General features: G+C 36.3%; 1 protein-coding gene across 1 annotated transcript in view; it reads left to right on the top strand.

Moving 5' to 3' along the window:
- The window catches only part of LOC106465744 (apoptosis-resistant E3 ubiquitin protein ligase 1-like), an 82,622-nt gene that overhangs the window by 11,218 nt on the left and 54,800 nt on the right, over positions 1-16,604 (top strand). Inside the window, exon 3 of the mRNA XM_013925980.2 lies at positions 13,081-13,270. Coding sequence (XP_013781434.2) covers positions 13,081-13,270 — 190 coding nt within the window. The remainder of the gene's footprint in view (positions 1-13,080; positions 13,271-16,604) is intronic.

Here is a 16,604-nt window from a genome sequence, read left to right as displayed (position 1 = left end):
CTAATAATAAAAAAATCTTGATATCAGTCTTGAAAATTGGGCCCACTTAGTACAGTTTTTACCAGTAACAGCTGTTGTGTAAAGTTAATTTTTTTGTTGTCATATTGTTAGTTACAGCTTTGAAATCATAACATGTTCATATTTTTCGACAGATACAGTGCTAGTAACCGTTAATATAGAGTACAGAACCCTTACTAGCACTGTATCTGTCGAAAAATATGAACATGTTATGATTTCAAAGCTGTAACTAACAATATGACAACAACAAAATTAACTTTACACAACAGCTGTTACTGGTAAAAACTGTACTAAGTGGGCCCAATTTACAAGACTGATAGGTATATCAAGATTTTATTATTATTAGATAAGTTGTAACAAACCAAGAGGCAGGTGATGTCCACTTACCGCCGACGCCAAGTGACCAAGGTAATAAATAGTTTCAGCGACCATAAAGGATCCAGAATATTTTGGTCAATCCATCAGTTCCATCTCTCCCCGTCTAGGGACGAAGAATATTTGAAGGACGTCACTAATTTGTTTCTAATCGTACGAAATATTCTTTTTTAACACCAGCATTTCCTCGTTCTCTCTCTCTCCTATAAACGGGGTTAAATCAGAAACGTTTCTCGAACTTATAGTTTCATTTTCATTCGTTCTTCATCCAAATTCCGTCTTTAGAGGAAATGTGATGTCAGTACCCATTTCATGCTGCACATGACTCATGCTACACATGACTCGTAGTCCTTCATGTGAAGAACATTCCTTTGGTATTAACACCGCCTTACGGAAAACAGGTTAAGAAATTACCACATGAATTCTGCTCTGAAAAAAAAAAGTCCACTCACTTTACGTAGATCAAAGGTCCATTAGTTCCTTGGAGAAGGTTGCGATAATGGATGTCAAGCTTTAGCGATGGTAGCTTTGAAATTTCTAGAGAGTAATATACGCTACTTCTCAGCTTCGGATTGATATGGGACTGTTTATAACAAACTCTGCGACAGGTCTAACTAGTTTCAATAATAATTAGTTTTAAGCTCCTTTTAATCCGTGCTGTCGTGAGCTTTTCTCAGCTACGACGTTCGAACTCGTCAGATCGATAGTAACTCCTATTTTCTCTGCTACTTGTCTGTCCCGGGCGGTAGATGGAGCCAGAATGTGACGTCACTAGGAAGCTGCTAAGTTTTAAAACGAAAGGTCTATGGAACAAATAAACAATAATAATAAAATATTAAACAAAGTCATACCTGAACTTTGTTACTGGAATATCACTCGCTGAACGTTACAACTGAGTCTTCCTCTTAAAGACAACGTAATTGATCTTTCAATACTTATTACTATGAATAATTAGTTGGTAAACTCAACACCTGTAACACCACAGACTAGTACTTTCATGATGTTAGAAAAACACGTAGGTTCAAGAAGTTTTGATAGGAATGAATAAAAACCCTATAACCCGAGCGCTTTCGAAAGGTGGACCTTTCTTCTTCAGTTTGCCCCTAAAGAAGAAAGATCCACCTTTCGAAAGCGCACAGACTAGTACTTGTTAATGGTGTGTTACCTACTTTGTAGTTCCTTGCATTACTCTCACACTGACCAGTAAATACATTGATCAAAAGCACACTTTCAGTGTAGAAATATATATATATGTGTGTATTTCTACATCTTAATTTTCTGTCATTCACACACACACAAGCACATATATACCAGACAGTTTTATAACGCTATAAGTGTAACAGAGATACAGGTGTTGGGCTATCATACATTTCATTAACAAGAGTTACATGTTCGGCGTGTTGAAAACAAGAGTTACATGTCCGGCGTGTTGAAAACAAAAAAAGCTATATGTCTGTCGTGTTGAAAACAAGAGCTATATGTCTGTTGTGTTGAAAACAAGAGTTACATGTCCGTCGTGTTGAAAACAAGAGCTACATGTCCGTCGTGTTGAAAACAAGAGTTACATGTCCGTCGTGTTGAAAACAAGAGCTGCATGTCCGTCGTGTTGAAAACAAGAGTTACATGTCCGTCGTGTTGAAAAAAAAAGCTATATGTCTGTCGTGTTGAAAACAAGAGCTACATGTCCGGCGTGTTGGAAGTAAAAGCTACATGTTTAGCATGTTGAGAGTAAGAGCTACACGTCCGTCGTGTTGGAAACAAGAACTACACGTCCATCGTGTTGAAAACAAGAACTACATGTCCGTCGTGTCGAAAACAAGAACTACATGTCTGGCGTGTTAGAAATAAGAACTACATTTCCGGCGTGTTAGAAATAAGAACTACATTTCCGGTTTGTTGGAAACAAAAGCTACATGTCGAGCATGTTGAAAACAAGAACAACATGTGTGGCGTATTGGGAATAAGAGCTACATGTCTGGCGTGTTGGAAACAAGAACTACATGTCTGGCGTGTTAGAAATAAGAACTACATTTCCGGTTTGTTGGAAACAAAAGCTACGTTTCTGACGTGTTGGAAACAAGAACTACATGTTTGGTGTAGTGGAAGCAAGATCTACACGTCTGACTCAACGTCCGTCGTCTGGGGTGTTGAAAAACCATGTCATGCTAATAATTGAAGAAAGGCTTGCTAAAAACCATTAGATTTCTGAAGTGGATTGTCGCGCTGCGCATGGAAGCCTACATAATTTAAAATCATATTCATGTAACCAAAGTCTGCCTAAAACGGAATTTTAGTAGAGTTGCAAAAATTTTTTTTGATAACAATAATTCAGTATAAAGAAACTAAAATCTAAACTTAACGTTAGTGTCCATCACTGGCTCAATGGGAATTATTTCAAGAGCGGTATTAGCTTTCCACTTGACGTATTTTGACAAGGTTGCCTAAATAGGAAACAGATATACAGAAGATAGACAGCAATTTAGTTAGAATGTTACGTTTTTGTTTTGTCTTTCTTTTCTGTAAACATCACTCAGTAGCAGACTATAACCAAAATAATTAATACAGACATGATTATAGAAAAGCAACGTTTTTACTGGAACGCATACATTAAATAATAATTTACGTGAGGTTCTGCTTTGATCTTGGTTTTTTTTTTTAGGAAGAAAAGATTTATCACATTGTAATTGAAAATGTGAAACCAAAGACTGAAGTTTGTAAATTTGAAAAAAAAAAATCTAATTTTATAAGAAAACGTGCACGCGAGATCTGAACCTGATACTTAAAATGTTTATTTCGCCAAACAGCTCCCCCAGTGACGCAGCGGTATGTCTGCGGACTTGCAACGCTAAAAAAACCGGGTTCCGATACCCATGATAGACAGAGCACAGGTAGCCCATTGTGTAGCTTTTTGCTTAACTTCAACAAAAAAAAAAAACTCGGCGAACAGCCACAAGTAATGAGTGGACGTTTCGCAATATGTGTGTGTGTGTAAAAACAAGCGAATATTTATCGTACATTTTTTGTCATTCAATACAGACATACAATGAACGTTCTTCGTCACCAAGTAATAATAGTAATGATTGTCGAAAGTTTATAAATACTGTATAGTAGCTCATATGTACTATCAAATGGTAAGTCAAACCTTGAAGCTCATAGATGATTAAACATTGCGTGAAGTACATGCAATTCATAATACTTAGCCGTACAATTTAGTTTATTCACAGTTCCACGTATTGTACTACTTGGGATATCGGATCACTCGCTCAAAATTATCACCACCCCCCTTCCCCAGTGGATCAGCGGTAAGTTTATGGACTTATAACGAAAATCTCCGGGATTCGATTCAATGCAGTGGACACAGCAGAAAAGAGCCCAATGTGGTTTCTCGCTACAACAAACCCAAACACACAAAATTATCATCAAAATGTAAATTTTTTTTTGGGAGGGGGGACAAAAGTTCTCTCAAATTCCTATTCTGTAAAATATATTTTATCAATTGAACCACTTATATCAATAATTGCTTATCATTTTGAAGCTGGTCTACCTTTAGTCACCCTTAAGTTAACATGGATCAAGCATGGCCTAGTGTTTAGAGTGCCCAAACTCTGAATGAAAGAGTTCACGATTTGTGACACATTGCCGGAAATACTCACCAACACCGTGTGTTATAAGGGTGACAATCATATCCTATTGTTCGATTAGAATAGCTCAGGAGTTTGCAGTGTGAGCTGTTGAGTAGCTCCCTTCCTTCTAATCTATTAGTTCACATCTAGAGACGGTTGTACAGACAGCCCTGAAATAAACAAATTCGTTCACTCCTGCACGTTCCAGACTACCAGGTGCATGACCAATACTCACAGTGAGGGTACTTACATGCCCACCCACCGTTAAATTACGACACGATATGTTTGCCTTATTCACAGGTAAAAGTAGCCATGTCATATGTCAAATTAGTAAATGAGTGCCACGTGACCTCTAACAAGAACTTAATCATAGGTTTGAAGTAATTACGTCATAAACAAAAACGGAAGTCGTTAGAAAAATCCAACAGAACTGGAAGCGTGCACTATTACGGATTACTTTTAATAACACTCTTTTTGTCATTCAAAATTATTTCCAAATTACCCCAACCCTAATACGTAATTCTAATTATTATAAGAACATAAGTTTTGCTTATACTGTTGCCTTTATTTCCCGGAGATTAGGGCGCTCGACTCGCAGTCTGCGGGTTCGAATCTCCATCACCGAACATGCTCGTCTTTTCAGCCGTGTGGACGTTATAATGTGACGTCAATCCCACTATTCGTCGGTAAAAGAGTAGCCCAAGAGTTGGCGGTGGGTGGTGATGACTAGCAGCCTTCCCTCTAATCTATTACTGCTAAATTATGGACGGTTAACGCAGGTGGACATCGAGTATCTTTGTGCGAAATTCGAAACAAGCCAAACTTACTAACGCCTTCAACATGAATTCGTATTCCTACGCGAAAACAAGAAGTATTTCTGAATCTAACTAGATTTAATTATACTGTACATAATTTGTTTCTGTTTTATATAAATGCAGGTTAATAACTAAAAGAGAAAAGTAATATTAAGGACATTTTCCCCCGTTAAAGAAAGATATGTATATTTTACTTTTGCGAGCTTTCGGCTCTGTTGCTGGAACCTTTGACAGTGTACAATACTAATATTCTATGTTAACGGTTACTAGCATTGTATCTGTCGAAGGTTCTGTACTCTACGTTAACGGTTACTAGCATTGTATCTGTCGAAGGTTCTGTACTCTACGTTAACGGTTACTAGCATTGTATCTGTCGAAGGTTCCGTACTCTATATTAACAGCCGCCAAAATTTTAAAACATACTCGTCAAATAACGTTTATGAATGGTACATACAATACATTCAATATAGTAATACCAACTACTGCGTAAAGTTCATTCGTTTGATCTACATTTATTCTAATGCGTATAAAACATAGAAATAATCGTGAATACATATGCTATTAAAAGTGATATCCGTTTCAAAGTATTTGTATTTATGGCAAAGCTACAAGGTTATCTGCTGCTCTTCCTAATTTTGAACCACACACAGAGAAGGCAACCTCCCATCAATGATTCACGCAAATGAATTGACTGTCACTCTGATAACGCGTCAACAGCTTTTAAAGTGCCCTGAATATTTCGTGGTATCGTACGGATTCAAAGTCGGTTCGTCAGCTCCGAAGGCAACCACCCATCAACCATTCACGCAAAGGAATTGACTGTCACTCTGATAACGCGTCAACAGCTTTTAAAGTGCGCTGTATATTTCGTGGTATCGTGCGGATTCGAAGTCGGTTCGTCAGCTCCGAAATCCAGAGCTCTACCACTGGGCAAAACCGCCAAAAAAAGAGAGAGTTATGTAAAGTTATTTTAGTGTAGAATATCCTGCTTGTGAAATAAAATTTGGCATCAACATTATTTATGCCTGTTCTCTCGTCATTTCAAAAGTGAATGTTGAGTTTTGCCTGCGTGCGCAGCTTTTCACACAGGAGACAGACGAATGCTCGGACAGACACCACAGTTCGCAATATATATATACAATTTATGATAAGAAACAAGACATAATAACACAGTTGGTCCTTCTTTTAGGCTTGAAGACTCAAGATTGTTAGAGACAAAAAAATACTTTATAAGCGTGTTTTTGTAAGGCCAGACACACAAAATTAAATATATATATACAAGCTCGAAGTTCTAGAACAATGGCCTTTTGTTGTAAGTGGATATGAATGATCTATAAACTAAATACATTCATATTCATATATATGTGTGTGTGTAAAATTTACGTTTTAAGAACACGATAAAATCACCGGGCCCCTCAGTGACACAGCGGTATGCCTGCGGATTTACAACGCTAAAAACCGGGTTTCGATACCCGTTGTGCGCAGAGCACAGATAGGCCATTCTGTAGCTTTGTGCTTAACTACAAACAAAATCACCGAAATAATTTCATGAAACGCGATTTAAAAGCACCTACAGTAAGTGTAGATTATCGAATTAAAATAAAAGTAAGATAATTGTTAGGAATTAATCACACTATCACTCACATTTCAAAATGTGACGTAACTTAAATAATAAAAATGTAGATTTACTGTGTGTTATTGTTGAGCTGCTCTTATCATGACTGAAATGTTCAACAATTGTTTTTCACGGTGGGCAGAATATAAGTAGCTCAGAGCTTTGGCTCTGAATGAAACCAAGAGTGCAACACAATTAACCTTTTAAAATTTTATAGATTAATTTAAACTTCCCGTCACTGGGGACGGGTACTTTTGCTTGTTTTTGATAGTCTTGACTTCTGAACTTCTTTTCTAATTGTCTATAAAATTGTCCTTTAAATTATATGCAATATATCATATGTTGGTTACAAAGCCTGTGTTATTATAATCGACTGGTTTCCTACTTCATCGTCCACGTGTTTCCCAGAACATTGGTGTTGAGAAGTTGCATGTTTCACACTAGGTAAGTGCCACACCAAGAATGGTTAACCACTGATAACGGTGGAAAGTAGTCATAAAGATATTCTATACAGTTTGTTTTTGTAGCTTATATCTTTACATATACATCTGTATATAGAAATTTAAAACATTATTCCTACCTAATTTTGGAGTTACGGTTGGATATAAGAATGACGATCAAATCCTATTAGTCGACCAGGCAATAATATCCGAAGAGTTGGTGGTGGATGCTGTTGACTAGCTCAGCGTTTTTCAACCTATTACTAACACGGTCAACTTAAACTTCAAGTATTTTCCCACAGCCAATCGCAGAAAATTATAGAAGTGTGACACGTGTGGCAGCGTTGTTTCGTAGTTACTATGCTTGGTTCATCATACCTGTGATATTAATTTATAGTTAGCATTTTGCGGGGTATTATGCAGTTTGCATTGTATTTTTGCTGTTTTGCGACATTTTTAAAATATTGCAATATAATCTAATGAGGCCCACCTCAAATTGCTTTGAGGCCCAACATTGGGCCGCGACCGACAGGTTAAGAAACACTAGTCTAGTTGCCTACCTTCTAATCTCTAAGTTCAGATTTATAGAAGACTGCATATATAACCTTTGTGTATCTCTTCTCACCGAATATGCACGCTCTCTTAAGCCTGTGGGCGTTATAATGTGACGGTCAAACCCACTTGTCATTGGTAAAACAGTAGCTCAAGTGGCGGTGAGTGGTATTGACTACCTGACTTCCTTCTAGTCTATCACTTCTAAATTAGGGACGGCTATCGCAGATAATCTTAGAGTGGCTTTGCTCGAAATTCCCAAAACAAACAAACCCATGTGTAGTTTTTGCTCGAAAACTTCGAAACAAGTAATCCCTTTTTAAATTGATTATCAAAAATATGGTTCCTGTATTTGTTCATTTGTTCCGAATGAGGGAAAAAATTTTATTTCCCGCCTGGAGAGGTCACCTGTTTTAATCACTCGCTCCACTTTGCAGCTGTACAGTTGTGCTGTCCGTCAGTCAGTAGACAGTAAATTGACGTCACATAAGGAACGCTTAACGTTGCAGTTTGTACTGTCATGACGTCAGTGTAACGTACGTATGTCAAGGGTCACGAGAAGAATAATGCACTTTATAGGCTACAACAGAGCATGACATATGAACTTCAAAAACAAGAAATAAAAATATTTGTTACTCTCAATTTTGATTTTATTTACTCGTGGAACAGAACACTTTCGGGGACCCTGCACAAGTACGTATAGTAACATAATGTAAAAACAACTAAAGAAGATATTCGTAACCTTTTCTTCCATTCTAATAAATTAACAAGAAAACGGAACACTGCTGTAAGCTCGCTTGCGCAGTGTTTGAATCTATTCAACATCGGTGTCTGTCTGTCTCTGCTGTTTTTAATATAATGCGTGTTCGTGGAGACAGGACCGTGTTTACCAGTTAAACCAATGAACCACTCTATGTAAATGTTTATCTATGATTACATCAAATGTTTGAACTTGCCGATAGTTTTATAGATGCAACTCGTGAATATGAACGGATCCATCAGTTTTGTTATTATTGTATCTGACGTTTGTATCGATTATTTTATTACTGAAATCAGAGGTTGTTTGTTTGTTTTTTACGTAGTAAATAGGCACTCCAGTGGGTGAGTACCCAACCACGTGCCTGAACCGTAGCCGGTTACCGTTACAAAATTGACAGTAGTTTTTTGGGTAAGTGTTCAAACGCATGCTATGTACATACCTCCTGGGGTACAATCCCCCAAAGATAACATCCCCTATGAAATTTTTGGTCCACACCCATTAGTTGTCAGTCTTGTCTAGCACAATTCTCATCCTTTTATTATTATTACTAGTACAAAAGCCCGTCAAACATGACGGTAAACCATTGTTGAATGATTAAAAAATTATATAATTTAATTAAAAAGAATTTATCTGTACCTCCAGAATGTACCTACTCTTCACATATTTCATCAGTCTCGAAATAATTCTTTAATCACTACATTTTTAGTAAAAACTACACAGAAAAATGAAATGTTATCGTGAACAAAAGTTCGTGAAAGCGACTTAAATAGCACTCTTGAGCCTTTTCACTGTATTCCAGGTCAGGAAGTAGAAAACATAGTGCGGAAATTCCGACACAAATTTTTATCTCTTTCAATTGTACAAAGGATAAAAGATATTTGGTAGTAATAAACGTTTATTTTTCTTTATGTTTTAAGGCCAAGTAGGTAATATATGTGTTAAAATACCAAAACAATATTTATTGATTAACATTTATTCATAAGTTAAAACTTTTTAAACACTGATTCTATAACGCTAGTAATAGTAGGCCTAATTGTAGTCTAATTTAATACATAAACATCACCCATGTCAACGAAGTTATAAAAATAATAACAAATATTTCAAACAAATCAACATGAATATTGGTAATTCAACATAAACACCATAGTTAGCCTAAGAACAATCAGGTGATAGTTTTGTTGCTAAGCGACGATGTATATTGTTGAGCATTACTAAAAAAGGAGCGTGAAAGCGTTCTAGATAGATTGACAAAGATAATAAGCTTTTTATAGTTAGTGATTGGCCCATAAGCAGGTGTCGTTGGGACTTCTGAGTTGATGGGTTTGAGTACATTTGTCCCTTGTAACTCCCTTTGCTACAGCCCTGCTCCTGTCTCATTTTCCGCACTTCTACTTTCAATTTTCTCCTGAACCTAAACATTTTTTAGTTCTCCACAAGGGGGTTTGTTTACAGTCTTTACCTTCTTTTGTTCTTTTTATGATTATTTATGGCGCGTCTGTTCTCGATTAAACAAATTGTGAAATCGTCATCATGTTTGTCGTTTATGTTTGTGCTATAAAATTTGCAGACCCGGCATGGCCAGGTGGTTAAGACGCTTGACTCGCAATCTGAGGGTCGCGGGTTCGAATCCACGTCCCAACAAACATGCTCGTCCTTTCAGCCGTGTAGGCGTTATAAAGTGGCGGTCAATCCCACTGTTCATTGGTAAAAGAGTAGCCCAAGAGTTGGCGGTGGGTGGTGATAACTAGCAGTCTTCTCTCTAGTCTTTCACTGCTAAATTAGGGACGGCTAGCGCAGATAGCCCTCATGTAGCTTTGTGCGAAATTTAAAACGAACTAAAATTTGCAACTTTATAACATATTGTGCACCACGTAGCGTTAATTTTAGTTGTTGTTTTTTTTTATCAAAATAACTCGTTGCAGAGACGCACCAGTAACGCAGAATTTGCAATACTTTATTGGTTTATTAATTTCGCTTTTGTTTACGGTCTATGTGTGTGATTTCGTCATTATTAGGCCTTCCATTCAGCAGTGTCCCAAGAAGGTGTTACCACTCACAACAATGAAAACATAATTGCAGTGTAATTTCAGATATCATCATGTAATATCCTCAAAATTATTCGTCTTCAGTGACTAGCTTCCTATAATGGACGTAGCGTGTATATGTGTATCTATTTAGGTATATGATCGAAATAATAATTACAATGCATCGCCATCTATTGAGTGGCACCACAAATAAAAATTCATATAAATATTTTGAGTATTCAAGATTCAGACAATTAGAAAAATAACTTCAGTATGTACAACAACCATTTATTTATCACAGAACACAATTTTAAATAAAAGTACTCTCCTCACAACAAGAACACGACTTTCACTAGGACTTTACGTGAGGGTTTGATTATATCTTTATTGATGTAATTTGTAAATATATTATTAAAACATGGAGTTCTTAAAAAAAATGTTATTTTTATCAATAAAAGCGACCACTTTTAATATATAAAAATATTACAGTTTATATCAGCACAATCCAAACACTTTCCCCGTGCAGTACTTCCCAGAAAAATCCTTTCTTTTTTAGAAATGTTCACTTTTTCTAATTTATTTTTAATTTTTAAATGAGGTATGAATACTACAATGAGTAATTACTAACACAAACAACCGCCCGTAGGGCGCATTTCTGCTCGTTGCTTTAATTTTTGTATGCCGGGTGTCAATTTTGGGCTCCTTGAGTAAAAGTGCTTGTCCAAAGAAGTTTCAATTATAAAAGAGAAAAAAATACGCTTTGCCTGTAATTATATGTATTGGGGAGGATAATGGTGTTTTTATTGCGGAAGCTGAGGTGTGTAAATATGATTGTGTCATTGTAAATGGTGTCTGAATATAGATTTTTTTATTGTTGCAGCGTATGTGTGTTTGCTTGAATGTAACAGTGCTTTTATTATTGTAAACTATTATCATGTACATTTAACTGTAACAATGGCTTTAATTTAGCGACTGATGCGTGTACGCGTGAATGAATGCACGTGGTTTTTGTTGTTGCAGTTGTTGAGTGAACGGTTGAATGTAACAATGCTTTTATTCTGATGTGTATATGAGGAGGTAATGTGTTCTTGATGTTGTAACTGTGCGCGTTAGGCTAACCAAGCCTTTATTTTCGTAACTTGTGTGTGTTTACGTTTGATCACATCTTTATCTCGAAGTAGTAAGAATAATTGAATAAGTTTCTGGCGGTGTTTTTAATGTCAGTTCTTATGTGCATGGCTTGTGGTATACACAGTGCTAGTGGCTTTTACAATAAAGTGTAGTGACCGTGAAGAATTGCAGCACTCAGTTTACTACAAGGACCACTCTGCAGCACTCTGTTTACTACAAGGACCACTCTGCAGCACTCAGTTTACTACAAGGACCACTCTGAAGCATTCAGTTTACTACAAGGACCACTCTGCAGCACTCTCTTTACTACAAGGACCACTCTGCAGCACTCTCTTTACTACAAGGACAACCTTGCAGGACTCAGTTTACTACAAGGACCACTCTGCAGCACTCAGTTTACTACAAGGACCACTCTGCAGCACTCTGTTTACTACAAGGACCACTCTGCAGCACTCTGTTTACTACAAGGACCACTCTGCAGCACTCAGTTTACTACAAGGACCACTCTGCAGCATTCAGTTTACTACAAGGACCACTCTGCAGGTCCTGTTTACTATAAGGACAACCTTGCAGGATTCAGTTTACTACAAGGACAAGTTTGATGAACATGGTTTACTATAAGGACAATTTTGCTGGGCTCAATTTACGAAAGAACGAAAGAAAAGTATATTTATTTAGCTCTACCATACCCCCCCCTCTCCCTTACAGTAGTTAGGTTGCTCTGATCGGAAATTAATATTGATTATTATAAGGTGAACTCTACAAGACTCCAGTATTTTCCATTTAAACGTTTTTGAAGCAAAATAAAAGCAAAATTAAAGTCATTAGTTAGTAGCTTTAAGCACAGTATATTTGGTTTTGGCTCCATTTTTAATAGTTTGTTGAATGGACATGTTGGCGAAAGAAACTGGACGGATTTGCTATCATCACGTTGTGACACATTTGTGAACTAACTTGTATTTGTACAACATTTACTATCATCACGTTGTGACACATTTGTGAACCAACTTGTATATGTACAACATTTGCTATCATCACGTTGTGACACATTTGTGAACCAACTTGTATTTGTACATTTGCTATCATCACGTTGTGTCACATTTGTGAACCAACTTGTGTTTGTGTAACAATTGTTATTTTTTAACCAGGTGCTCCTAACCACTCTTGATATTTTCCAATATGGACGTGGTTGAAACTCGTTATATTCAATTACTTGAGTAAGTAGATGGCGCTATCACACCATCGCTGTGCAGACATTCATCAGCATTGTGATTGTATTCTTGTAATGCTTGAAAGTAAAAAGAAAACTGGGAGAATATAGTTCATATATTATATGCTGTAGTTAAAGATTTTATAGAATCAGAAGAAGAATGCTTAGAATATTAAGATGACGGTTATAACGATAGTCGTAAAGATACACAACTTTCAGGAAATATTAAGGAGAGTTATCTGTCTATCCTTTGGAATTCTACGGGCATAGTGCGCCTTAAGAAGACCTGGTTATACATATAATGTAGTTCTCTCTGCAGAACGCGTAATATTCAGTGCTGCAACAGAGAAAAATTTATATACACAGTTTAACTTTTGTTTTTTGTATTATCGTTGTATTTCTTTTCAGTCGTTACTTATATCAGTTTTTCAGACAGAAATACAGTAATATTAATACGTGTCTTTCCTTTTCCCTATTCGCTGTTGATGTCGTCATTGCCGTGGATGTGGTACAGCAGGATGTACATCTCTCGTGCGCTGTGCGTCGCTCATGGCAACCGCCGATTTCTTCAACGACCCTATCGGCGATTTGCAGAAACTTCCCACAACGGCCCGTGCTTCTCTTATGCACGCTGGAGAAGAATTGCGGCGACAGATCGTTTTACAGCAGTGGCTCCAGGCGCACGGTGTCCAGCATTTGTACAGAAGGTAAGTTTTTAGCTTGATTTTTGTTACTACGACCAGAAGTCAGGTCTTTATACACAAGTCTCCCGAACCTTCTGTTGGTCTGGCGTAACAATAAGTGATGTTTTTATTGTTTTATCGTACGAGGTGGTGGGCTCGCGTTATTTGATCATTGTTTAACGATTATCGTATAACTTTCCACTCGTGTTTGTACGATGTTTTTAATACTTTGGTTACTTCCGTTTTGTGTACGGTTGTTTCTCATATATTCATGCAGTGTACATCTATACAATGCAGTAAACGACAGTTGTGATTGTTATATTTGTAAATACTTAGACAAGTTTCTAAAGAGGACGCAACAAGTAAATTTAGAATTAAAAGATAAGAAATAGTAGCACATTCATATCATTGGCATTTTCTTAACGTCCTATTATGTTTTATCTGCAAACATTGACTGACGTCCAAGCCCTGGTATTAAATTCGAAATACTTCTTTCGGTTTTTACTAAATTTTGAAGACAACTTGGCAGGAGAAGTAGGTAGACCACGGTTTCATTGTTTATTTATTTTTTCTTCTTAAAACACTAGGCCTGACATGTTCGTTAAGAAAGAAAGTTCTATGTATCTTTAATAAAAACAAAGTAACTATAATCGTAATCAGTGATATCTGAAGAGCCTTTAATTTTTTTTAAGAATAATATTTTGTTTAAACTAATGGTTGAATAAAATGTAACTGTTTTTGTTCTTGTAAACGGTGTTTGACATATTTAATGTAACAGTCCTAATGACACATACCTCTAACTTAACAGCATATTTATTTTATTCTCTCTTTTGTAAAATTGAATAAACTTTCTTTGAGACGCCTAGTGTGTTCGATTCTTTTTAACATTATATTTGTGTTATTCATCACCACCAGAGTGCTACTTTTCATGGAATTGGTTTTAAATTGATAAAATTTCTGATAACACCGTTTATAACTAGTTAGGCCTACGATGATTGCTCGTATAATCGCATCCGATTCAATTTCCCACGGAAATCCATTTGAAAATCATAAAATCAGTAAGTTCGGGAATAGAAAGGATAATTTTGTTTGGATACGAAAGTTTATCCCTGAACACACACACACGCAAACCTTTAAATGATTAATTACTCAATTATATTGAATAATTACTGTAATTTTGTACATGTCACGTGACTTACAACAGGTGCGAGTCGCACACTGGATTGTATTTTTAACAGTCATTCACATAATACAAAATTAACTGACCCGTTAAATCAGGAACAAATCCATGTAAACATTGTTTCTAGAAAAGGGTGAAATATATTAACCATATTATCTCTACCTATTAGTTTTGTAATATTTTTTAATATCGGATTCAAAATGGCCGTCGAATATCCGATTACGTTTTATAAAAATGTTGAATCGATTTCAAAATCCTTTGCAGCCCAATTTATGTTTGAAATAAAAGAACTACAAAGTTGTACCTAGTTTCTAAGTGAACTTGTACTATCTTACGTCAAGTATCTTTGCAAGATTTTTATCGATTGATTAGAATATTCGATTAGAAAACTTGTAAATTCAAAACAACAACGTATACTAAGAATGATACTTTTAGAATAACGCTTCCGCCCCCCCCCCTCTCTGCATCCAATGAAATAACACCCTGCAGGACTTTAACTTGTAGACGTGTTGGTGGCACCAAATTTTAAATTTTAACCTTGTGGAAAAATAATTGGATTTTTTTATTAGTAAACGTATTACCGGTATTCGGCCAACAGTTTCTGGTGAGTCAGATATAATTTTACGGATATACAGATAGTCCATTTGTCCAAATTTCATTTTTTATTTATGTTTGATAAACAAGGGAACTACTATTTCATTACGTTTCCGTTATGTAATTGAACTTGGATTAAGAAATTTCCTTTGTTGAAAGGAGGTACTCATTTTCCCGCAAGGGGGCCTAAGGCTGCCTGGAGGGTTCACCTGTTTAACCACTCGCACCATTATACAGTAGGGTGTTGTCTGTCATTTAGTCAGTAGACACTAAAGGACGCTTAACGTTGCAATTTATACTGTCGTGACGTCAGTGTAACGTACGTATGTCATGGATTACGAGAAGAATTATGCACTCTGTAGGCTACAAGAGCATGACATATGAACTTCAAAATCAAGAAATAAAAATATTGTTACTCATAATTTTGGTTTTATTTAATCTTGAAACAGAACACTTTCGGGCACCCTGCCGAAGCTCATCTAGTTTAATTTAAAATATACATGTATAAAGCTTCTGGTGAAAAAACAGACTCTACTCGGAGAAAAAATGCTCATTAAGTAAGTTAATTACGTTTCAGTACAGTTTCGGTTGAAATTAGACAATACATAGTGTATATACAATAATACACTTTTTATTGCTTGTTTCCGCCATTAGGTGTCTACCTAAATACATTTCGTAATTCTGTATTTTCACCAGAGGTTATCCAGTGAATGAATAAAATTTTGTAAATTAAAATAAAAAGAAGAAAGAAAGAAAAAAGCCCACTGGTAGCTCAGTGGCAAGCTTAAGAACTTATACTGCTAACAATCGGGGATCGATCACTGTGATAGGCAAGCCCATTGTGTAGCTTCGCGCTCAACAATAAGTAGATATTTAAAATAATTCTTCTAAAATTTTGTTATTAGAATATATAAGTATTAATACCCCTCCCCCCATTATTCTAGTTTGTAAATATGGGCCGGAGCAGTAAGGCTCGTGCATTTGAAAAATTCTTAGTTCTACATTTTATCGTACGTTTATTACTTATTGTCATTAGTATTTCCGGAGATAATGAGCATACACTTGATCTAAAGAGTAAACATTCCTGTTATTATTCGATTACTTCAGTGCATTAGTATCCAGACTCCTGTAAAATTTCGTTTCTTATATTATCACCGTCAGGGTTAAAAAGGTATCCTGTATCATTGTGTCAAGTTTTGCTGATCTGGTAGTTTTTCCTAATTTAGATATGAAATTAAATGGGGGGGTCCAACCTTTCTCATGTCATAATATATATCACTGTATCAAGTTTGGTGCTGATTGATCAACAAATGTGGAAACGTAAAAGAAAAAAATACACACATACACACATTGACGTTTATTCATATAGATAAGATGGAGTCCAACCACCCTCATGACCTTCCCCACGTCATCCTGTACCACTGTGTCGATTTGTGCTGATTTGGTAGTTGTTACGAAATTAGATGGGGCTCTAAACCCCTTCATGTCACCCTGAATCACTGTGTGTTAAGTTTGGAGCTGATTCACCCCCCCCCCCCCACTGACCTTCATCATGCCATCTTGTATCACATTTCAAGCTGTGCT

The sequence above is a fragment of the Limulus polyphemus genome, unplaced genomic scaffold (genome assembly GCF_000517525.1).
Source record: "Limulus polyphemus unplaced genomic scaffold, Limulus_polyphemus-2.1.2 Scaffold2036, whole genome shotgun sequence".
In the NCBI taxonomy this organism is placed as follows: domain Eukaryota; kingdom Metazoa; phylum Arthropoda; class Merostomata; order Xiphosura; family Limulidae; genus Limulus; species Limulus polyphemus.
This window is presented reverse-complemented; position numbering and strand designations above follow the sequence as displayed.